Source organism: Pongo pygmaeus, chromosome 5 (genome assembly GCF_028885625.2).
Source record: "Pongo pygmaeus isolate AG05252 chromosome 5, NHGRI_mPonPyg2-v2.0_pri, whole genome shotgun sequence".
Lineage (NCBI taxonomy): Eukaryota > Metazoa > Chordata > Mammalia > Primates > Hominidae > Pongo > Pongo pygmaeus.
Genome location: NC_072378.2, coordinates 411,851 through 436,198, shown reverse-complemented (window position 1 = coordinate 436,198; position 24,348 = coordinate 411,851). Strand labels below are relative to the sequence as shown.

The following is a 24,348-nucleotide window of genomic DNA, read 5'->3' as shown; positions in this document are numbered from 1 at the left end:
GAGAGGGAGAGGATGGAGAGGGAGACAGGGAGAGGATGGAGAGGATGGAGAGAGGGAGAGGATGGAGAGGGAGAGGATGGAGAGGATGGAGAGGGAGAGGATGGAGACGATGGAGAGGGAGAGGATGGAGAGGATGGAGAGGGAGAGAGGGATAGGACGGAGAGGGAGAGAGGGAGAGGATGGAGAGGGAGAGAGGGAGAGGACGGAGAGGGAGAGAGGGAGAGGACGGAGAGGGAGCGAGGGAGAGGATGGAGAGGATGGAGAGAGGGAGAGGATGGAGAGGGAGAGAGGGAGAGGACGGAGAGGGAGAGAAGGAGAGGATGGAGAGGGAGAGGATGGAGAGGGTGGAGAGGGAGAGGATGGAGAGGATGGAGAGGGAGACAGGGATAGGACGGAGAGGGAGAGGACGGAGAGGGAGAGAGGGAGAGGACGGAGAGGGAGAGAGGGAGAGGACGGAGAGGGAGAGAGGGAGAGGACGGAGAGGGAGAGAATGGAGAGGATGGAGACGGAGAGGATGGAGACGATGGAGAGGGAGAGGATGGAGAGGATGGAGAGGGAGAGAGGGATAGGACGGAGAGGGAGAGGACAGAGAGGGAGAGGGAGAGGATGGAGAGGGAGAGAGGGAGAGGACGGAGAGGGAGAGAGGGAGAGGACGGAGAGGGAGCGAGGGAGAGGATGGAGAGGATGGAGAGAGGGAGAAGATGGAGAGGGAGAGAGGGAGAGGACGGAGAGGGAGAGAAGGAGAGGATGGAGAGGGAGAGGATGGAGAGGGTGGAGAGGGATAGGACGGAGAGGGAGAGGACAGAGAGGGAGAGAGGGAGAGGACGGAGAGGGAGAGAGGGAGAGGACGGAGAGGGAGAGAGGGAGAGGACGGAGAGGGAGAGAGGGAGAGGACGGAGAGGGAGAGAGGGAGAGGATGAAGAGGATGGAGAGAGGGAGAGGATGGAGAGGGAGAGAGGGAGAGGATAGAGAGGGAGAGGATGGAGAGGGAGAGAGGGAGAGGATGGAGAGGATGGAGAGAGGGAGAGGATGGAGAGGGAGAGAGGGAGAGGATGGAGAGAGGGAGAGGAGGGAGAGGGAGAGAGGGAGAGGATGGAGAGGATGGAGAGAGGGAGAGGATGGAGAGGGAGAGAGGGAGAGGATGGAGAGGGAGAGAGGGAGAGGACGGAGAGGGAGAGAGGGAGAGGATGGAGAGGGAGAGGATGGAGAGGATGGAGAGGGAGAGGATGGAGAGGACGGAGAGGGAGAGAGGGATAGGACAGAGAGGGAGAGGACGGAGAGGGAGAGAGGGAGAGGATGGAGAGGGAGAGAGGGAGAGGACGGAGAGGATGGAGAGGGAGAGAGGGAGAGGATGGAGAGGGAGAGAGGGAGAGGATGGAGAGGGAGAGGGGGAGAGGATGGAGAGGGAGAGGATGGAGAGGATGGAGAGGGAGAGGATGGAGAGGATGGAGAGGGAGAGAGGGATAGGACGGACAGGGAGAGGACGGAGAGGGAGAGAGGGAGAGGACGGAGAGGGAGAGAGGGAGAGGACGGAGAGGGAGAGAGGGAGAGGACGGAGAGGGAGAGAGGGAGAGGACGGAGAGGGAGCGAGGGAGAGGATGGAGAGGATGGAGAGAGGGAGAGGATGGAGAGGGAGACAGGGAGAGGATGGAGAGGATGGAGAGAGGGAGAGGATGGAGAGGGAGAGGATGGAGAGGATGGAGAGGGAGAGGATGGAGAGGGAGAGGATGGAGAGGATGGAGAGGGAGAGAGGGATAGGATGGAGAGGGAGAGGACGGAGAGGGAGAGAGGGAGAGGACGGAGAGGGAGAGAGGGAGAGGACGGAGAGGGAGAGAGGGAGAGGACGGAGAGGGAGCGAGGGAGAGGATGGAGAGAGGGAGAGGATGGAGAGGGAGAGAGGGAGAGGACGGAGAGGGAGAGAGGGAGAGGACGGAGAGGGAGAGAGGGATAGGACGGAGAGGGAGAGGACGGAGAGGGAGAGAGGGAGAGGACGGAGAGGGAGAGAGGGAGAGGACGGAGAGGGAGAGAGGGAGAGGACGGAGAGGGAGAGAGGGAGAGGACGGAGAGGACGGAGAGGGAGCGAGGGAGAGGACGGAGAGGGAGCGAGGGAGAGGACGGAGAGGGAGCGAGGGAGAGGATGGAGAGGATGGAGAGAGGGAGAGGATGGAGAGGGAGAGAGGGAGAGGATGGAGAGGATGGAGAGAGGGAGAGGATGGAGAGGATGGAGAGAGGGAGAGGATGGAGAGGATGGAGAGAGGGAGAGGATGGAGAGGATGGAGAGAGGGAGAGGATGGAGAGGATGGAGAGAGGGAGAGGATGGAGAGGATGGAGAGAGGGAGAGGACGGAGAGGGAGAGAGGGAGAGGATGGAGAGGATGGAGAGAGGGAGAGGACGGAGAGGGAGAGAGGGAGAGGACGGAGAGGGAGAGAGGGAGAGGACGGAGAGGGAGAGAGGGAGAGGACGGAGAGGGAGAGAGGGAGAGGACGGAGAGGGAGAGAGGGAGAGGACGGAGAGGGAGAGAGGGAGAGGACGGAGAGGGAGAGGACGGAGAGGGAGAGAGGGAGAGGACGGAGAGGGAGAGAGGGAGAGGACGGAGAGGGAGAGAGGGAGAGGACGGAGAGGGAGAGAGGGAGAGGATGGAGAAGGAGAGGACGGAGAGGGAGAGAGGGAGAGGACGGAGAGGGAGAGAGGGAGAGGACGGAGAGGACGAAGAGGGAGAGAGGGATAGGACGGAGAGGGAGAGAGGGAGAGGACGGAGAGGGAGCGAGGGAGAGGACGGAGAGGGAGCGAGGGAGAGGACGGAGAGGGAGCGAGGGAGAGGACGGAGAGGGAGCGAGGGAGAGGACGGAGAGGGAGCGAGGGAGAGGACGGAGAGGGAGAGAGGGAGAGGACGGAGAGGGAGAGAGGGAGAGGGAGAGGACGGAGAGGGAGAGAGGGAGAGGACGGAGAGGGAGCGAGGGAGAGGACGGAGAGGGAGCGAGGGAGAGGACGGAGAGGGAGCGAGGGAGAGGACGGAGAGGGAGCGAGGGAGAGGACGGAGAGGGAGCGAGGGAGAGGACGGAGAGGGAGCGAGGGAGAGGACGGAGAGGGAGCGAGGGAGAGGACGGAGAGGGAGAGGACGGAGAGGGAGAGAGGGAGAGGACGGAGAGGGAGAGAGGGAGAGGACGGAGAGGGAGCGAGGGAGAGGACGGAGAGGGAGAGAGGGAGAGGATGGAGAGGGAGCGAGGCAGAGGATGGAGAGGGAGAGGATGGAGAGGATGGAGAGGGAGCGAGGGAGAGGATGGAGAGGGAGCGAGGGAGAGGATGGAGAGGGAGAGGATGGAGAGAGAGAGGGAGAGGATGGAGAGGGAGAGGATGGAGAGAGAGAGGGAGAGGATGGAGAGGGAGAGAGGGAGAGGATGGAGAGGGAGAGAGGGAGAGGACGGAGAGGGAGAGAGGGAGAGGGAGAGAGGGAGAGGACGGAGAGGGAGAGAGGGAGAGGATGGAGAGGACGGAGAGGGAGAGAGGGATAGGACGGAGAGGGAGAGAGGGATAGGACGGAGAGGGAGAGGATGGAGAGGGAGAGAGGGAGAGGACGGAGAGGGAGAGGACGGAGAGGGGGAGAGGGAGAGGACGGAGAGGGAGCGAGGGAGAGGACGGAGAGGGGGAGAGGGAGAGGACGGAGAGGGAGCGAGGGAGAGGACGGAGAGGGAGCGAGGGAGAGGACGGAGAGGGAGCGAGGGAGAGGACGGAGAGGGAGCGAGGGAGAGGACGGAGAGGGAGCGAGGGAGAGGACGGAGAGGGAGCGAGGGAGAGGACGGAGAGGGAGCGAGGGAGAGGACGGAGAGGGAGAGGATGGAGAGAGAGAGGGAGAGGATGGAGAGGGAGAGAGGGAGAGGATGGAGAGGGAGAGGACGGAGAGGGAGAGAGGGAGAGGATGGAGAGGACGAAGAGGGAGAGGATGGAGAGGACGGAGAGGGAGAGAGGGAGAGGACGGAGAGGGAGAGAGGGAGAGGACGGAGAGGGAGAGAGGGAGAGGATGGAGAGGGAGAGAGGGAGAGGATGGAGAGGGAGAGAGGGAGAGGATGGAGAGGGAGAGAGGGAGAGGATGGAGAGGGAGAGGACGGAGAGGGAGAGAGGGAGAGGATGGAGAGGACGAAGAGGGAGAGAGGGATAGGACGGAGAGGGAGAGAGGGAGAGGACGGAGAGGGAGAGAGGGAGAGGACGGAGAGGGAGCGAGGGAGAGGACGGAGAGGGAGCGAGGGAGAGGACGGAGAGGGAGAGAGGGAGAGGACGGAGAGGGAGAGAGGGAGAGGACGGAGAGGGAGAGAGGGAGAGGGAGAGGACGGAGAGGGAGCGAGGGAGAGGACGGAGAGGGAGCGAGGGAGAGGACGGAGAGGGAGCGAGGGAGAGGACGGAGAGGGAGCGAGGGAGAGGACGGAGAGGGAGAGGGTGGAGAGGACGGAGAGGGAGAGGGTGGAGAGGACGGAGAGGGAGCGAGGGAGAGGACGGAGAGGGAGCGAGGGAGAGGACGGAGAGGGAGCGAGGGAGAGGACGGAGAGGGAGCGAGGGAGAGGACGGAGAGGGAGCGAGGGAGAGGACGGAGAGGGAGGGAGGGAGAGGACGGAGAGGGAGCGAGGGAGAGGACGGAGAGGGAGCGAGGGAGAGGACGGAGAGGGAGCGAGGGAGAGGACGGAGAGGGAGCGAGGGAGAGGACGGAGAGGGAGCGAGGGAGAGGACGGAGAGGGAGCGAGGGAGAGGACGGAGAGGGAGAGGATGGAGAGGACGGAGAGGGAGCGAGGGAGAGGACGGAGAGGGAGCGAGGGAGAGGACGGAGAGGGAGCGAGGGAGAGGACGGAGAGGGAGCGAGGGAGAGGACGGAGAGGGAGCGAGGGAGAGGACGGAGAGGGAGAGGATGGAGAGGACGGAGAGGGAGAGGGTGGAGAGGACGGAGAGGGAGCGAGGGAGAGGACGGAGAGGGAGCGAGGGAGAGGACGGAGAGGGAGCGAGGGAGAGGACGGAGAGGGAGCGAGGGAGAGGACGGAGAGGGAGCGAGGGAGAGGACGGAGAGGGAGGGAGGGAGAGGACGGAGAGGGAGGGAGGGAGAGGACGGAGAGGGAGCGAGGGAGAGGACGGAGAGGGAGCGAGGGAGAGGACGGAGAGGGAGCGAGGGAGAGGACGGAGAGGGAGCGAGGGAGAGGACGGAGAGGGAGCGAGGGAGAGGACGGAGAGGGAGAGGATGGAGAGGACGGAGAGGGAGCGAGGGAGAGGACGGAGAGGGAGCGAGGGAGAGGACGGAGAGGGAGCGAGGGAGAGGACGGAGAGGGAGCGAGGGAGAGGACGGAGAGGGAGAGGATGGAGAGGACGGAGAGGGAGAGGGTGGAGAGGACGGAGAGGGAGCGAGGGAGAGGACGGAGAGGGAGCGAGGGAGAGGACGGAGAGGGAGCGAGGGAGAGGACGGAGAGGGAGCGAGGGAGAGGACGGAGAGGGAGCGAGGGAGAGGACGGAGAGGGAGAGAGGGAGAGGATGGAGATACCAGGCTCTTGTAACCCGTTTCCCGTTTAGGGAAAAAAGGTGCAGCTCACTGCTGGTGCTCACTTATTTTACATAAACATGCTCTTTGAGGCTGAAGCAAATCTCACTGATTTTCGGTGTGAAAACAAAATATAAAATCTGTTCTTGTAATTATTTCTAAACAGAATTCGTCTCTAATCCTGATGTAATAGAAATGTATATGGTGTTCCATTAGGATTAGAGAGAAGAGTGTCCTCGGGGCACACGGGCAATGGGTGAAACAACTAGATATTGTGTGAACTCATAGAGCAAGAACTCACTCATTATTGCAAGGACACCAAGCCCTTCATGAGGGACCCGCCCCCATGACTCTCCTGCAACATTGGGGATCACATTTCAACATGAGATTTGGTGGGGACAAAACATCCAAATCGATCAAAGGCAACTCTTTCAGTGCTTCCATTTTTAGATTTTCTTGTCTTGTCTTTCACCTTGTCATTGGACCCTTGATGCAGCTGGCCATGGCCTCACCCTGTGGCATGCCACCTGCCATCTGGAAAACAGGCATTACCAACTACTGTTGGGGAGAAGAGTCTGTAACTGCTGTCTCCAGATGAAACCCACTCACCTCAGATTACCATCATGATGTATTCAATTGGTTAATTGACTGTTCTGTTAGATTGTAAGCTGTGAAGGCAGAGCCTGCTGTGTTCAGCATTCAGAGTGAGTTTTGATCTTGGGTGGAGCCACATGATAAGCACATGGTTAATCCTCAATAAATATTGGCTGAATGAAAAATAAAAGTTTACAGTGTGCCCTTAAGTAAAGAACCATTCCTTTCATACCTGTGAAAATGAGTTTAAAACTTTTTCCTGCAACTCCTAGCACAGACAAAGGGCTAATATGCCTAATAAATAAAGAGGCTCTATGGCCTACACAGAAGAAGTATGAGTGGTTCTTACACATGTGAATAGACACTCAACCTCACAATAGTAAGAAGAAAGGTCGCGTAACACTGCAGTGAGATATGAGGTTGGCAAAAACTCTGAGTGTTTATCATTTTGTTTTGGGTTTTCTATGTTTGTTCATTGATGAGGCCACTACTTGCGCATGTCACCGGTGGAAGTGTAAATAACCCCTTTAGAGGGCAGTTCAGTAGTATCTATCAAAATTACAACCAGAGGTGCTCTTTGTCCCAGCAATTCTTGTTCTGGAAGTTTTCTATGCTTACACTTGAGCATGTGCTAAATGATATAGGTATACAGTTATTGGTTGAAACATTAATTTTAATTGCAAAAGACTGAGGACAGTCTTGTCAATTGGAAGGGAACTTGTTAAATTACGATACATCAAAAATGTGAAAGGCAGTGTAACTGTGGGGAGAAAAAGAGGAAGCCTTTGCCTTATGTTTGAATACAGAAGAACTCCAGGATCCATCGCTAAATGGAAGAAGCCAAGCTTCAAAAGAGTGTGTTTGGCCTTTCGTTTGTGTAAAAACCAAAAACGTGTAAAGAACAGTTGGGAGGGAGAAAAACACATTTATACTTGCTTGTGTATATAAAAAATACTTCAGAAAGAGTCACAAGTAACTAGTGACAGTGGTTTCTTCCGGCTGGGAACTAGGCACGTGGGAGTGGCAGGGCAGGAGGTAGACTTTTCACTGTGTACCTTTCAGGTGTCATTTTCTAACCATGTATTACCTGATCAAATAACTATTTAAATGATTAAATCATTAATAAATTATTAATACAATTTTATTAATAAAATTTCTTAATAAAATTAAGATATTTTATTAATACAGTTTATAAAATTTGCCCCTCCTTCACTGGACTAACAACAGCAAATCCTTTTGCTTGGGGGTATTTGGAAGGGAAGCTAGCAGTTAGCCTGGGCGAGGGAATAAACGTTCTCATGGGGGTCCGCCTGCCCCTGAAGTTGCTGAGTAGGAGTTAGAGCCTGATCCGCAGCGTCGGTGTGCTGTGGACTGGGCGGGGTGGACTCTGCAGCGCCCCTGCCGTGGCCACCGAGTGCAGTGCAGGGCAGGAGGCAGGTAGGAGGCAGCAGGGCGAAGGCATGGCCCTGGGGGTGAAAAGAAAGAAGGGAGACAGAGGAGATGGTTAATGGGTCCTGAATTTCTACACTTGCTTTATTCCCGTGAACCTGTTCTTCCCACAAGAAGTCTAAGCCCTTATTTCCCAGTTACAGCAATAGCTGTGTTAAATGATATATAGCCAAAGAGGTTTCAATGTTTCTAGTTTTTCTTGAATTTCTTTATTTTAGGCGGGGTTATTTAGTATGTGATTGCACTAGAATGTTTCCTTGTGACAACTGGATTCCTTCCTGCATTCTCACTTCCCAGGGTGTATGATGGCATTTCTCACAGGCTGGTATTAGCTGGAATTTCACAATTGGCTGCAGAGCAGCCCCTGCCTTTGCTGTTGGAAGGCATGACTTTTTGAAGAGACGTATACTATCCAGAGGACAAGGCTGACAAGTCAAAGCCACCTCCTCTTGGTAGCCCTCCCAGTACTGAGGCTGTGGCCACCCGGTCCCTCACCCTGGCTTGCTGGTCAGCCATGATGGAGAGGGGCTCTTCCTTGCCAGAGGGCAAGGAGAAATGTGGGGGTGTCTGGTGATGAGCGTACCGTTGCCGGTGTCAGCCAGGTGGGCCGCGAGCTTCCACGCAGACTCAGGCTATTCTTAGTGCATGTTTGAGTTTTGCAGGGGTGGAGGGGGTGCACCAGTGTGCTCAAAGATGTTTTCTTGATGCAAAAGTATAATCATAGTATTTTATTCTTTTCCCCCTTAGCATGGAGATACAAAACTCCCCATAGGGTGGCCTTTGTTGAAAAACTGACCAAACTCGTCTTGAGCCAGCTGCCTAACTTCTGGAAACTCTGGATCTCCTACGTTAATGGAAGCCTCTTCAGTGAGGTGTGTATACGGACTCGGCTAGAGGTGGAGCTGACTGACTGTGCATTTTCACTGTACATTTCTGGTCTTAAAAATGTTAGATTTAAGTGATTTTTTAAAATGTAGAGGCCCAACATCTCTAGCCATCGTCATAGTTTAAGATTAGTTAAAGCGTTATAAAGCCCTCTCACTTAGTAGCTGTGTGACCTCGAACAAGTCACTTTTCCTCATGTACAAAAAGAGGATAGTCTGGGCACCTGTCTCAAAAGGTGGTTGTAGGGATTAAATTAGATAGACAATTAAAGAAAAAAGAAAGCTCGAACTCTTTTCAGGGACTCCGAATTGAGATATTGCCATTCAGGCCAAATTCTGGGTGATGTGCGGTAGACTGTGAACAAATGATGAAACAAGGATAGCACCTTGGCAGCCGGCACCCGGAACAAAGTCATCCATAGAGTATGCAATTTCCCTTGGAAAGAATGTAAACATTCTGCAATCTAGCCCCATTGTTATCAGCTTACAGAAGGTTTTATAAGCCCGTCCATCTTCTGTGGTCACACATTTATTAATGCTTTAGTATCTTCATCATCATATGACTGACAGCATAGAAGGCAGGAACATAAAGGAATGACTCTGTGTGGCACATGGAAGTCAGTCACTTTCTAACCTCGCCTCAAGTGCGCCATGAAAGGCCTCCAGCTCCTAGACATAGATTCTAACGCCCTTTGTCCTAGGATGCCAAGGGCACCCACCTGGGAGACTGAGAAGACAGGTGTTTCCTGTCTCTGCAGGAGACCGACTCTACACCAAGAGCTCTGGGGGAGATAGGGGTCTTCTTAGAGTAAAGGCTACTTTCTGCTTCTTTTTAACTTGGCAACACACAAAATGGACATGGACAAAGGCTAAAACCATTTTTGGTTTTTTTGCACAAAGGCACAGCCTTTGTGGTTTAAACCTCTCCTCAGCGGAAAGTGGCTAAGTATCGGAGTACCTCAGGTGTCTTTGGAGTCTCATTTGGCCATGACCATAAATTCATGCTGATATTAAGGAAATAGAGATGTGCTCTGGAACTTTTTTCTTTGTATATTTGAACTCCAAGTGCCTACTATCTCTGTTGTAAACCCGCTGGATTCCTGCAGCCTCGTTTATATGAATGGTTGGTTTTCTAACCTATAAAATTTACTATGTGCGTAAAAACAGAAATGTGTAATGCATGAACACAAACTCCTTAGTGCAGAAAAAACAAATCGTGTAAGCACAACTTATCAATGCATTTTTTCTTTAATTTCAGTAATCAGTTACTTTATAAGTGAACATTCAAATATTAAAGCAATACACAACTTTCTTTTCTTTGTTAGTTATGTATAAACTCTATTGAAAAGTTGACTATACAGAGGAAGTTCTTCAGGAAACGAACGTCAGGTTTCGCAGGTCTACATAATGAGAGTTGCTTATTGCTGGCTTGGGAAGAGAATAATTTCAGTTTTGTCTGGATAAGTCTTTCCAGTGCTCTGCTTCTGTGTGTCACCATCAGTTTGTGTCTCTGTGATCTCAGCTGGGTGAGCTGTGGGGCTCACCATGCTGAGGTCAAGCCTTGGGTCCCTTGCCCTCTGCACAGTGACAGTGGCACCGCAGGCACCAGCTTCCTGTCTGTGTCTGCTCTGTCCCTAAACCAAATTGTTCACGTGGGCAGGAAAGATTAGATGCTCCCCTGTCATGCCTTTGGACAGATGGCATTCATAGGTTTTCGCGCAGAACACTAGGAGCATAATAGAAACATCCAGTGTCTATCACTTACTAGCTGTGACCTTAGGCAAATTACTTCTCTGCACCTACTTCCATAGGGCTGGTTTGAGAATTCAATGAGTTAGCATAAGTGAAGTGCTTATAATAATGTCTGACAGATAAGTAAGAGTTTGCTCTTATTATTTGGAATAAAATTTATTCCAGTATTTCCACTATTTGAAATCTCATCGGCCTGGCACACAATAGGTGTTCGGTGAACAAAATTTTGTAACATTAGAAAATAGTAGACTGATGAACTGCTGGAGTAGAATTGAATAATGTCAAGCTGAATCAACTCATCTAAAGAATTAGAATTACTCTTTTAGGGCCAGGCGCGGTGGCTCATGCCTATAATCCCAGCACTTTGGGAGGCCGAGGCGGGTGGATCCACGAGGTCAGGAGATTGAAACCATCCTGGCTAACACAGTGAAACCCGTCTCTACTAAAAATACAAAAAATTAACCAGGCGTGGTGGCGGGTGCCTGTAGTCCCAGCTACTCGGGAGGCTGAGGCAGGAGAATGGCGTGAACCCGGGAGGCGGAGCTTGTGGTGAGCCGAGATCCCACCACTACACTCCAGCCTGGGCAACAGAGTGAGACTCCGTCTCAAAAAAAAAAAAAAAAAAAAGGATTAGTCTTTTAGGACATGGATTTTAAACCGTAGTGTTTGTTTCCAGCCAAGTGTTTTTCCCTCATTTGCATCAGTTCCTACAAGTGGCCCACCACAGATGGACAATAGTTACCTTCCCTGGAGTCTTTTTTGAATCATAAGATTCCTAAGAATTTTTGATCTAGGATATTTTAGTGAAAAGGGGGTATGTTTTGCTTTCTTACAGATTGTATACCGAACATATAAATGAAATATTTGGTTGTGGATGAGAAATAAATCATCTACTTGAGAACTCATGCACAACGTTAATGTTGAAATGAAAAAATAACTCTTAATTGGTTGTGCTGAATTGGATATGCCTATATGTCTACCTGTCTGTGTTTATAAACTTAAAAGCTTATAGCAATAATTATTAATTACGTGTAATTTGCTCTACAGATTGGGGCATATTTTGAAACTATGTGCGCTCTTCTGAAGAGCTAGAGGACAGCGCAGGGCTGTAGGAAGGAGCAGAGGAGCTGGGGACACTTGCTCCCCTTGCCGGTCTGCAAGTGAAACCCAGAAGCTGGATTGAATTCTGGGAAGAGTTCTGGGGCTTTCGGTAGCTGTTTAATCTCACAGAAGAAAGCATGATAGTTTTTAAACACAATTTATTTGAATTTTCTTATTTTTCTTGTTATAAAACTGTCTTGTTGTATTAAGAACCCATCCGTTAAAAATTTAGATGAAGTTTCCAACAGTTTAAAAAATAGTCAGTTCTTCAAGCCAGTGAAGGCCATGTGAAGTAACAAATGTGAATCAAAACAGTGAAATCAGCCGTTGCTCTCACCACAAAGCAGTTTTGGTCTGTGTGTGCAGGAAAGAGTTAAGGTTTCTAGTTAACGAAATGGTTAATGGTAGGTTAAGATCTCACCTTTAGATATATCTTAAATATAGTGTATTTTTAGATAAAAATCTTTAAAACAGCCAAATAATTGTTAAATATTAAGTCAGCATTTTAAAAAGTTACATAACTCAATAATATGTAAATTAAAATGCCTTACATATTCCAAAATTAGATTTTCTTTTAAAAATAGGGCAAACTTTACATAATCCATTGTGTTGGAGATATTCAACTCTATTAAATTAAAACAGTAAGTAACAACTGAAAGGGGTCTGCCCCACAACTAATTCCCTTCCCCCTCTACTTTTCATGTATTTGGAGACAAATCCTTGAATTTTACAAAATTACTGTCCAGTAGATTTCATCATGCACTCATGAACACCTGTTTGTTGGGCAAAATTGTGGCAAAATTTAGCCTTAATTTTTGTATATTTTTTAACAACAGATTTTACGCTTTTCTTTGATTTAAAAATATGTAATAGAACAAATGACTGAAATAATCTTCACATTGCACAGTCTTACTATGTACAAAGTTTGGTATCAGGTACTGTGGAGGATACAAGCAAAGGAGATGCCCTTTGACAGTCAAGACTCTTGCAGTTTTATACTGGCATGTGCCTCCCTCCACAGCATGGTGGAGCAAGTGTGCAGGAATCAGGGTGCTCCAGGGCAATAGAACCAATAGGGTGTGTATGCATATCCCTGCACTCACACACACACATACACGAGGAGATCTATCCTAAGGGGTTGGCACATGTCATTATGGAGACTGACAAGCCCCAAGGGTCTGCAGGATGCATTGCGCAGCTGGATGGCCGATGCTGTAAGTTCCAGTTTGAATGCCAGCCGGCTCAAGACCTAAGGAGAGCAGATGTTTCGGTTCAACTATGAAGGCACATAAAGCCCACAGTGTCCCAGCTTGAAGGCAGTCAGACAGGAGGAGTACCTCTAACTCATGGGAGGATCAGCTCTTTTGTGCTGTTCAGGCCTTCAACTGATTGAGTGAGGCCCATCCACATCCCGGAGAGGTTCTGCCATGCACAGTGCATTGATGCGCATGTTAATCTATCCAGAAACACCTCACAGACACACCTAGAGTAATGTTTCACCAAATGTCTAGCACCCTGTGGCCCAGCCAAGATGACACAAAATTAACCATCACAAGGTCCTTAACAAAGATTTAGCTCCTGACATTCCAGTAGGTGCTGGGCTCTGCAGCAGTGTCTGAATTCAACAAGCAAAGCAGTCCTCCTGACCCCCGACCGTCACACAAAGCTCTCCAACCTCTGCTCATCCCATTTGCTGACATCTGACATCTCGGGGAGAAGAATTGGGCGTGTTAGGTTTTTCAGGAGCAAATCATAGGGTTACGCCTGGCAGATCTGCCTCCCAGGGCCACTCTCACGTCGGGACCCAGAGTATTCGGGGCAGTTACACTTTCTTAAGTATATTCAAGAAGGTCTTGGGGAACCCTAACACTAGGTGATCATTTATTCACCAGGGACCAGGTACTGAGACACGCATGCATGCACACATGATATACACATGCACATGTATGCATGCTCACACACAACAGACACACAATACATCATGTACACATATGTAGACATATATGAAACAATATATAACACATGCATATAAATGCATGCATATACTCTCAATATGTAGACATACACATAAATTTACACGTATACATATCTACAATATAAATAAAACAGTCACCAAAATAAGCATGACCTTTCCTCTTCTAGAGACAGAACCCAAATAATTTTTTTAAATTATTATTTTAAAAATTCTGGCAACAGCTATAAAAGAAACAAATAGGGTTGTAAGATAGAATATCAGCAATGGGTTGGAGGTCAGGGAAGGCCTCTCCCTGGAGGTGATACTGAAACTGACACGTGGCACAAGAGAAGGACACAACCACACAGAGGATGGGGGGAAGCAGGCCCCAGGCAGCGAGAAGGACGCCTGCAGCACCAGGAGGGCAGCTCAGCTTATCAGAAAAGGAAGAGGCGTCCTGAGCAGTGGGAGGGCTGGGACGGACAGGCCCAGCTGGCAGTGGCTTCATCCCAGGCCATGGGGCGGGGAACAGACCAGCTTTCCACTTTTAAAAAACCCACCTTGGTGGTGTGTTCAGAATGAATTGGTGGGGGACAAATGTGGGGGAAACCATGGAGGTCATCCAGGCAGGAAACGGTGGTGGTTTGGATAAGGTTTCGTCAGTGGAGTTGGAGAGCAGTGGGTAGGTTTGGTTGTATTTTGGAAGTGGTGTTCAAGTGAGGGAGAGGAAAGCAAGGCTTCTGATGTTGCTCCCAGCGGGCTCCTGAGTGAGCGGGAGTTGCCATTTGCCAAGCCGGGAAGACCTAAGGGAGAGCATGCTTGGAGGAAGCTTCAGATTTCCATGGATAATGTGGTAGATTGAAATTCCTGGGAGTTATTCAGTATTTACATCTGGGTCACAGAGGAGATATTCGGGCTGGAGATAGACATTTGGAGGCATGAGATAGAAATGATATTTGAAGCCATGGGAACAAACTAGACAGTGTAGACAGCAAAGAAAAAAGTACCCAAGCCTAAGACCTAACAAACTGCGACATGTAGGAAAGAGCTCTTTGTCACCTCAGTGAGCAGGGCATTCATTTGCTCTATGCCCATTCCCCACACCACCAACCGTGTTCTGATTCTGATCATCACACTGGGCATACAGAAAGCAGCTGAACAGACATTCAGAGCCGCTGGTGTTAGCCGAGTGGGCACGCATTAGGTGGGGGTCCCTCTGCGCATGCCTCCTTCCTCACTGCAGCACCAGGGCAGTACGTTCTCCTTCAGGTGGCCTGTCTCAGCCACCTGGGCTCACCTGCTGCTGTCTCAGTGTGGCTGTGCTCACCTGGGCCACTGCAACATCCTGCTGGCTGGTCATACTCGCACACTGGCCCCTCATTCCTTCTTCTTAACGTAGGCCTCACAGCACTCCGCTGCTTAAAACACTTCAGTTCCTTCTCATTTGTCTTAAAAATAAAGGAAAAATCAACGTATGAGTTTAACCCTGGGATACAAAGAATTTTAAGTGTCATTGACCAGTGAACTCAGGAGCTAGCTTTTTGAATGATTATTGGGATGAATTTTAAGTGTCATTGACCAGTGAACTCAGGAGCTAGCTTTTTGAATGATTATTGGGATGAATTTTAAGTGTCATTGACCAGTGAACTCAGGAGCTAGCTTTTTGAATGATTATTGAGATGAATTGCAGGTTTAGTTTTTATACATACCTTTAATTCTTTCAAGACAAAAATGTATTTCTACAAAGAAAAAAATGATAAAAGCTGCATAGTTTAATATAAAATTTAAAAATGAATGGAAACTACAGTTTGAAGGATGTTGGTCTGTGTATGTGCTGCCTGTTTTTTTGTCAGGTTTGTCTGATAGTTCCATTGAAAACACCCGACAATCCTAACTCATATTTTACTTACATTGACATGTTCATTATATAAACTAACCCTACACGCAGTTTTTATAGCTTATACAGAAATATATATACAACGCACATAATATTGCTTGTATTTTAAAACTAACTTAAAGTCAATATCATGATAATTTATAATGCAACTCTTCTTAACTTGAAAGTTCTCTTGACTTGTCATGCGTTAACCAATAGTGCATGAGCATTTTAACCTTAAAGGGTAACTTTTGCATTATGTCAATGAAGTGTCAGAATTTTATTTTACATTGTATGATTTTGTTAATGCTTATTTATTTAGAAAGCTTCCTAGGCTTGTCCTTCTAGGGTATTTTATATAATAATATTTAGTTAGAAAATGTGTTAATAAACAGTTCTCTGAAATCCAATTGAACAGGCTTCTCTTTTAGTCAATATAAAGTAGTTTTCCATACATTAAGGAGAAAGAGACATTGGAAAAAAAAATGAGTTATATCAGTAAACAAACAAAAATTAATTCTAGAATGATAGAATGTATTTTATCCTAAATTACACTGAAATCTCTGAAGGAAGAGCCACAGTTTATAGTATTTAAAACTAAAATGACAGATTTCAGAGCTTAGGCTTCCTTTGGTTTCTTTACTAGCTAATGAGAAAAGATGTTGACAGTGCTGTCTTGGGTATGATACTTGATGGTTTAACCATACGACATCGTTGATGAAAATGGCAGATGAAATTCACCTATAAAATCGGTAGTTTCAACTTAATTCTTAGATTCATTCATGGGAATTGTACTTAAAGGTTTTAGAAAGATAAATAACTTCTCATTGGGATAAGAAAGGTTTTCTAATTAATCATTCTTTAATCAGAAACATAGATTATGTCTTAAGCATTTCTTTTAATCAAGTTATAACCATATTTAATGTTCTCTTGATGTACAAGTGCTAAAGCATTTCTTATTTTTATAAATTATTTCTAATATGTTTTATTTTGTTTTTTTAATTTTTAAGACTGCTGAGAAGTCAGGCCAGATTGAAAGATCAAAGAATGTAAGGCAAAGACAAAATGATTTTAAGGTGAGTAAGTAGTAATAAGTATGTAGACTTTTTCACAGGTTAGGGTTTTTCCTTTCTCACTTTGTATTCAAGACATCCGTTATTGCCCAGGCAGCGTCTTTTAGTTAATGTAACCCGATTAATTACATTTGAACGCAGTTATGCTTGTTCCTGGTTTTCTAGAAAATGATTCAAGAAGTAATGCACTCCCTGGTGAAGCTGACCCGTGGAGCCCTGCTTCCCCTCAGCATCCGGGATGGGGAAGCCAAGCAGTACGGAGGCTGGGAGCTGAAGTGCGAGCTCTCCGGACAGTGGCTCGCTCATGCCATCCAGACCGTAAGGTGAGTATGGACACATTCTCAGAGAAAGGCATACTTTTTTTTTTTTTAACTTTTTGGAAAGAGTTAATACATTCAGTGAAGAAGAAATTCTTCTTTTTCTTCTTTTTGTCCTTTTGCCTCCACTGTTTCCTGTTCATCATCTGACAGCTAAGCTCCTCACTGTTCCTGGTTTTTATGTTGGACTAGAATGTTCTTGTGTTTACGCATCTTCTCCGTTGTTTAACTCAGTATTACTCTTACAGTACAATCCCTATTGTGGTCTGTTTCTGTTTTCAGCCTAATGCTGTAGCTTGTAAGCTCCATGAGGAATGATTATACAGTGAAAGAGATGCTAGGAATAGCTTTGCGATCCCACTCTGCTCACTTTTGTTTGGATGTGTTTGTTCGCAGACTTACTCATGAATCGTTGACTGCCCTTGAAATTCCTAATGACCTGTTACAGACTATCCAGGATCTCATCTTGGATCTCCGAGTACATTGCATAATGGTCACGTTGCAGCACACGGCGGAAGGTGTGTTTAGATAAATCGGTGGCGTTTACTGTGCAACGATTAACTGAATGTGCCACCTCCTTTCAGTGTCCAAATCCCTGAAAACAAGGGAAAATTACTCTTCTGGAAATTTGAATATATTAGTTCATCTTATTTCTAGCTGCTCAATAGAGTGTTTTTTCTTCTTGTGATGTATTTTCAAATCAATTTAGTTGAGAATTAAGACCATGCAGAAACTAAGATGGATACACTTGAAAATGTTTAAAGATATAAGAATATTGTTATGATAAATGTTAAGTAGAAAACATAGGGTATAAAATGTACATAAAGTCTGATCTCGGTTTTGAAAATATATGGATGTATATTTTTAAATTTTAATTTACAGAAATCAATGTCCAATCAAAGGAAACTCTGTTAGTGTTGGTTCTCTGGATTCCAGAAATTATAGATGATTCTTGTTTTCTTTATACTTTTTAAATTTTTCAGGCTTTTCTACATAAAATCATAAAAAAACCATAAAGGTTTTCTTTACAAAGCAGCCTTTTGGTTATTAAATATTTTCAAAAACAATCAAGAACATTGCTAAAATGGCACAGGCGTTTACTATCTACTACCAGGCTTTTTAGATAGGAAGCTTACATCTCTGCAAAATTGGTGGGCGATGCTGTGTAAATGGGAAGGGAATGGAACCCAGGTGAGAAGTGGGATATTCCCCTCTTAGTTGATTACCTCCTCCTCACCTAGGAACCTGAGTCTGCCCCAACGCTGAAGATTTGAGCAGGTGGCATTCCCTTAGCCAACTGAGAATCATATTGCCCTTGTCAGGAATCTATAGGATTCAAAAAACAGCCAAATTATTCATCAGAAATTTTAGGAAAAAAAATACTGTATGACTTATTTTGTACATGCCTTGTGTTGTGAAGAATCCTGAATAAGTAATAAATCATTGTCTCAAGTTGTCATTAAATCTAACCTAGAATTCCCCAAATTGGGCTATGCAGTAAAAACTTTTATTTACATTAATATCTTATTAGAATAATCCAGTGAACAATATGTAGTTAAGTCATCAAGTCTACCAAAATTATATTCTTTGCCTACTTTCATCAAGTTTTTACAAACCTATATAAAACAATGAAAAACCATAACCTGTATAAATTTTTAATGTGTATAAAATTTAGTGAGATAATTATAAAGTATTTGTGTGCTTCTTTTCATATAGAAATAAAGAGATTAGCTGAAAAAGAAGACTGGGTTGTTGATAATGAAGGACTGACTTCTCTAGTAAGTTTAAATTCTTTTCAATTATTAGTCATTAGTGTATATTTAAAATAAATGGTTTATCATATTAATAGGGAGCATGTGCTCCATATGTTGCAGCTCTAAAGAGAAATGTAAGCTTCTTAAAGTTTTTCTTCTCAGAGACATTTTTGCTTAACACTAACCATAAATATTAAAAAATTAAAACAATGCGTTTCTTTTAGACTTGACCTTTTTCATCCTGTGTAACTTATGATTTTTGTTTGAATTACTTTTTTGAAAACAGAGTATGCTTAATTCTAAATTACTCAGCAACTTGAGCTTGTCCAAAAAGCAGGATAGAAGAGATGACGTTGCTGGCTCCGAAGCCAAAACAAGCCAAACAAACAAAAACAACCACCACAGACCACTACAGATACATTCTCAGGCCGGGCAGCCAACTGTGACCTGTTTCTAGAATCTTCATCTTTTCAGCTGGGACTTTTAGGTTTGAAAATCATCTTCATGATTTCACGGGTTTTCACACTTGTCTCTGGGTGCTCCTCGCGGTCCTGTGGGTAGCTGTGCCAGTGACGATGGCCAGGCAGCGGCCGACACATCCCAGTGGCTTTCACCAGGGGGGGACTTCTGTCTCTCACAGCAGCCTGGCAGCGTGGTCACACAGTCAGTGCCCAGGGCTGCCTCCGTCCTTCTTCCCTGTGACCCTTCACACTGCCTTCTGCTCAGGCTGGCCTCGTGGTCGCTCGTGGCCTGGCTGCTGTCAGGAAGAAAGTCCAGTCCCCTCCCAGGAGCCATAGCTTGCAACTCTCCTCCATCTAATTGGTCGGAACACATTCCATGCCTGTCCCTGTCGGCAACAGAAGCCGGGAGAGCACGTGGCTGCTCCTGTTTTCTGTCTTACCTTATTAAGAAAAAAGGATAGGCTGGGCGCAGTGGCCCACGCCTGTAATCCCAGCACTTTTGGAGGCTGAGGCGGGCGGATCATGAGGTCAAGAGATCAAGACCATCCTGGCCAACATGCTGAAACCCCCTCTCTACTAAAAATACAAAATTTTGCTGGGCGTGGTGGTGGGCGCCTGTAATCCCAGCTACTCAGGAGGCTGAGGCAGGAGAATCGCTTGAACCCAGGAAGCAGAGGTTGCAGTGAGCCGAGATCGCGCCACTGTTCTCCAGCCTGGTGACAGAGTGAGACTGTCAAAAAAAAAAGAAAGAAAAAAAGATAGCAATCCTAGGAGGCAACTAGCAGTTTCTGCCTCAGATAAGAAAACTAGAATGAAATGGTCTTGACTTGCCCAGATTTACAAACCGGTGATGAGTCAGGCTGTCAGGAAACAATGATCCTGCACAGTATTTTTAAATTCCCTTGAATTTCTATGTAGTCATCCCTTGGTATCCTCAGCAAAGGCTGGTTCCAGATCCCTTCATGATACCGAGGTCTGAGGATTCTCAAGCCCCTAAAAGTTGGCTTTCTGTGTCCTTGGACTCTATCCAGCCAGGTCCTCCACTGGTGGAGTTCACAGATGCAGAACCTGGGAGCATGAAGGGCTGACAGTGCTTCTCATGGACTGTCTTCTCTGGGGGCTGGGGAATTTTTGACTCATTCTCTTCCTCCAAACTTCAAGGTCCTATCTTAAGTTAATACATCATTGTACCTTACTTGATATATAACAAGGTGATTTAGAAAAGCAATGCTTACTAACAGTTTTTTGCAAATTAAATCATGCTTGAAATGAGTTAGGGAAGTTTATTATTTTTAATAAGTCAATCAACATTCTATTTTGAATGCCTTATTTTTTATAAAAATATTTTAATTGGGCCGGGCACTGTGGCTCATGCCTGTCATCCCAACACTTTGAGAGGCTCAGGCAGGTGGATCACCTGAAGTCAGGAGTTTGAGACCAGCCTGACCAACATGGTGAAACCCTGTCTCTACTAAAAATACAAAAATTAGCCAGGCACAGTGCTACATGCCTATAATCCCAGCTACCTGGGAGGCTGAGACAGGAGAATCACTTGAACCTGGGAGGCAGAGGTTGCAGTGAGCCGAGACTGCGCCATTGCACTCCAGCCTGGGCAATAAGAGCAAAACTCTCATCTCAAAAAAAAAAAAAAAAAAAAAAGAAAATTTTAATTGATTGGGTTTCTATTCGTCACAATTATTTGTATTTAAATAGTAACTAGTCTATAGCTAATTCTCCCCCACACTAAATCTTTAGAGCAAGGTGTGGACCTGCACCACTGCACAAAAAGACAGAATGTAAACCATCTCCACTTTTTATATTGACTACATGGGAAATAATAATATTTGGATAGATTGCATTAAATAGATTATATGAAAATTGACTTTATGAGTTTATTTTTTAAAAGCTTTTTAAAATGTGATTACTGGTAAATCTAAAATTTCTTACATGGCTTATGTTTGTGGCTAACATTATACACCTATTGGACAGCACTGGTATAAAGTGAAAATTTATTGCACTTGATTTGGAATCAGAACCTAGTTCAGTCTTCCATGCAATCCTAAAGAAGCCATGTAGTCTGTCTGACCCTAGAGTCTTAGTTTGTAAACAAGGAGCAGAACACATCTTCACAGTGATGTGGGTTAGGATACAATGAGATACTGTGGACCAAAGCATCTGGAAACTGCAAAGCTCTGGACAAACATAAAGGATTTTTATTTGTTAAATTAATACTTGTGATCACTGGGCTACTATGATAATAATACATTAAGTTTACTATGTTCAGAGCTCTTTTATATAGACCTATCTTAATTATCACAGCAAGCCTTGAAGACAGGCCAAAAGGGATCATTGGGCCACCGTCCACTGAATCACTTGCCCGAGATGAAACAGGTGCAGGCAGGTTAGACATACCTGCCTCAAATCAGTTACGTGCAAATGGAAAAAAATTATATGTTCAGTTTGAGAAGGCAGAGTCTGCTGTCAAGGTCCTATTCCTCGTTCTTAAAATCTGCCATAAATTCAGTAACTCTGAGCCATAAAAACAGGGATTGGCTTCAGGTCCTTCTTCAGGTCAGTGCCTCAGGTACACGTGGTCAGCCAGTGTGTGCTTCTCTGGAAGCCTCCGGACCTCGTTTGCCTGATTGTAGTACATCAGCCTCTGTGAAAATGCTCTGAAATAGTTACTTCAGAAGCTTCTTTGTAGTTTATTTTTAAACTTTAACTAGTGCAACTGCAACCATAAGATAACTGATTTCATGTTTGATCTCTCACACAAGCCACATAACTATCTGCAGGGACGAAAGAACTGACCCCCAGTGCACCTTGCGAATGAATGAGCCCTAGGAAATGGCACGTATGGAGTCAGCCAAGACATTGTCTAGCCAGAGGTCCTTGAAGAAGTGTCCTACCACAATAGACTTGATAACACTGAGTCAGTTTTTTAGCTATTCCGCGTGGACCTCTTAAGAGAAAACGTGAATCAATGTTTAGAGCACAAGTCTAGATTCCAGCTTGGAGTGTTAGTATTTTAATCCAGTGTGTATATAAAATTCTTAGACTTTGAACAAGGACTTAAATTGTATAATCCTAACCTCTTATCACATACCAATATAAGAAAATGTATATTTTCTTAAGATTTCCATAGTGCCAGTCCCATGTGTTTGAGACGAGAAAACTTTTTTCTTTCCTTGTGACTGGGATAGGAAAATGCTGCTTATCCCATTAAGGACATGAGGGTCAAGCACTGCCTCACTATGACTGTCCCTCAGCTGAGGCATTCTCTCTGATTAGAGCTTCGCTTCAGAGCTCAGAAACAGCTCACTCGAAAGCATCCTGTTTTCTTCTCATGTTGAAAATGGTTTCTGCCTTTTTTCAATTTGGATAATTCTGAGATTCTGAGAATTTTCTTCTTTCAGAAGAACTGGAATGATTTGTGATAACTTTTGACAGTCATCTAAATTGGATGACTCACTGACAATACACAGAGATAGGACTATTTCTTTCTTTTGAGAAAAAAGAAATAGTGAATGTGTAGACTATCACCTACTCCCGGTTCAACTGAAAGCACTCATTGAACTTTCTAGTATTCTGTTTCTACTTATTATATTAGTATGGGTATAAAAATAAAATTAATAAGAAAGTTGAGTCCAAATTTTAATAGAACAAATCTAAACAACCACACATGAACATCAACATTTACTTATTTATTTTTTTAATTTTTCATTTTTTTGAGCCGGAGTCTCGCTCTGTCACCCAGGCTGGAGTGCAGTGGCATGATCTCGGCTTACTGCAACATCCGCCTCCCTGGTTCAAGTGATTCTCCTGCCTCAGCCTCCTGAGTACCTAGGACTACAGGCATGCACCACCACACCCAGCTAATTTTTTGTATTTTTAGTAGAGACGGGGTTTCATCATGTTGGCCAGGCTGGTCTCGAACTTCTGACCTCAAGCAATCCACCCACCTCAGCCTCCCAAAGTGCCGGGATTACAGGCGTGAGCCACCGCACCCGGCCAAACATCAACATTTAATGGCCCACGGTTGAATTTCAGATTCGATTGTCAATATTATAGTAATAATTATCATTGTAACGTCTTAAATTTTCATACCTTCTGAGGTGGGTAGGTTAGATGAGTAAGGTCAGTAACCTAACAAACATTTTGCCTCTTTAAATGCTTTCTGTGCAGTTGGTATTTCATTCTCTATTTCTTATTTTATTACTGTTGTTGTACTTTCAAGTATTCTTTATAATGCCCTCTGGTGGTTTCAAAGTGCAGTAATAACATTAAAGCTGAGGCACTGTTTTAGCTTTCATTAAGTCTGGGTTCCTTTCCATAAGAAAATAAACTTGTCTTTTTAAAAGATGTATATAGATGTCACTTCCTTTCTTCTCTTCAGTTTTTTTCCCAAAGTCTTTTAAAAATTAATGCATGTGTTGAAGAGAGGTTCTCACTCCCAGTGTTTTGCACACAACTGCTTGGTTGAGCCTTGAGCCTTCCATGTCTCGCTGCTCCGGATGAAGCCCGGCCGCCTACCCCATCTCTCAAGACCTGTGCTCATGTTTGGTGGCTGTGACGCGCTGCTTTTCCTCTGGTCCTGCTTTTCCGGTGGTTTCTTACCCACTCTGCGGGCTGTGTGCACTGTCCTCTGAGAGCTTGCTCCTCTCCTTCCCTGTTCCTTCAAAGGGCTGGTCCCCCTTGCCCTTCCCGTCTCAGCATCAATGTTCTCACAGTCTTGGGGGCCTTCTATGACCATCCTATTTAGAGCAGATCCCCCATCATGATTGTTCTCTCAGTTCTACTTCTTTTCTTTTTTTTTTTTGAGACGAAGTTTCTCTCTGTCACCCTGGCTGGTGTGCAGTGGCGCGATCTTGGCTCACTGCAACCTCCGCCTCCTGGGTTCAAGCGATTCTCCTGTCTCAGCCTCCCGAGTAGCTGGAACTATAGGTGCGTGCCACCACACCTGGCTAATTTTTGTATTTTTAGTAGAGATGGGGTTTCACCATGTTGGCCAGGATGGTCTCTTGACCTCGTGATCCACCCGCCTCAGCCTCCCAAAATGCTGGGATTACAGGCGTGAGCCACTGCGCCCGGCCAAGTTCTACTTCTTTTATTCATGACACTTACTATTTTAATTATTTTATTTCTATACTTTTTTAAACCATTTTGTCAACTTTGACTTTCATGGTCGTGTCTCCTGCCTGAAATATACACATAATGAGAATTCTGACTTACTTACTCCTGTATCTTCCTTAACCTAGAGTAGTTCCTGGCACAAAGTGAAAACTTAAACACCCTTAGGAGCTAAGATTCATTCTAGCTTCTCTTGAAATGCCATTGGTTGGGCATATTTTCAAGTTTCATTTTCTGACTTAATGTAGATAGAAAATGACTGTTTACAATCTATCTGATATAAAGATCCTGTACATCTTCTAGGTCATTATTATTAACATTAAATTTTGTTTAATAGTTCCAGAGATGTGGAAGATCTAGGAGACTCAGCTCATCCCAGAATATACTTCAGAATTAGCATTCAAAATATAAACTCATTATATCTGCTCCTCGTTGTATATTGGCCTCTTAGAAGACTAGAATTTTTTGAAGAAAATTTTTAGTCGTATCTG

General features: G+C 46.1%; 1 protein-coding gene across 3 annotated transcripts in view; it reads left to right on the top strand.

Annotated features, from left to right (window-relative positions):
* The window catches only part of EXOC2 (exocyst complex component 2), a 210,691-nt gene that overhangs the window by 118,090 nt on the left and 68,253 nt on the right, over positions 1 to 24,348 (top strand). For all 3 annotated transcript variants that reach the window (XM_054490866.2, XM_054490867.2, XM_054490868.2), the window contains exons 13-17: positions 8,303 to 8,427; positions 16,133 to 16,198; positions 16,361 to 16,518; positions 16,909 to 17,030; positions 18,229 to 18,290. In XM_054490866.2, coding sequence (XP_054346841.1) covers positions 8,303 to 8,427; positions 16,133 to 16,198; positions 16,361 to 16,518; positions 16,909 to 17,030; positions 18,229 to 18,290 — 533 coding nt within the window. The remainder of the gene's footprint in view (positions 1 to 8,302; positions 8,428 to 16,132; positions 16,199 to 16,360; positions 16,519 to 16,908; positions 17,031 to 18,228; positions 18,291 to 24,348) is intronic.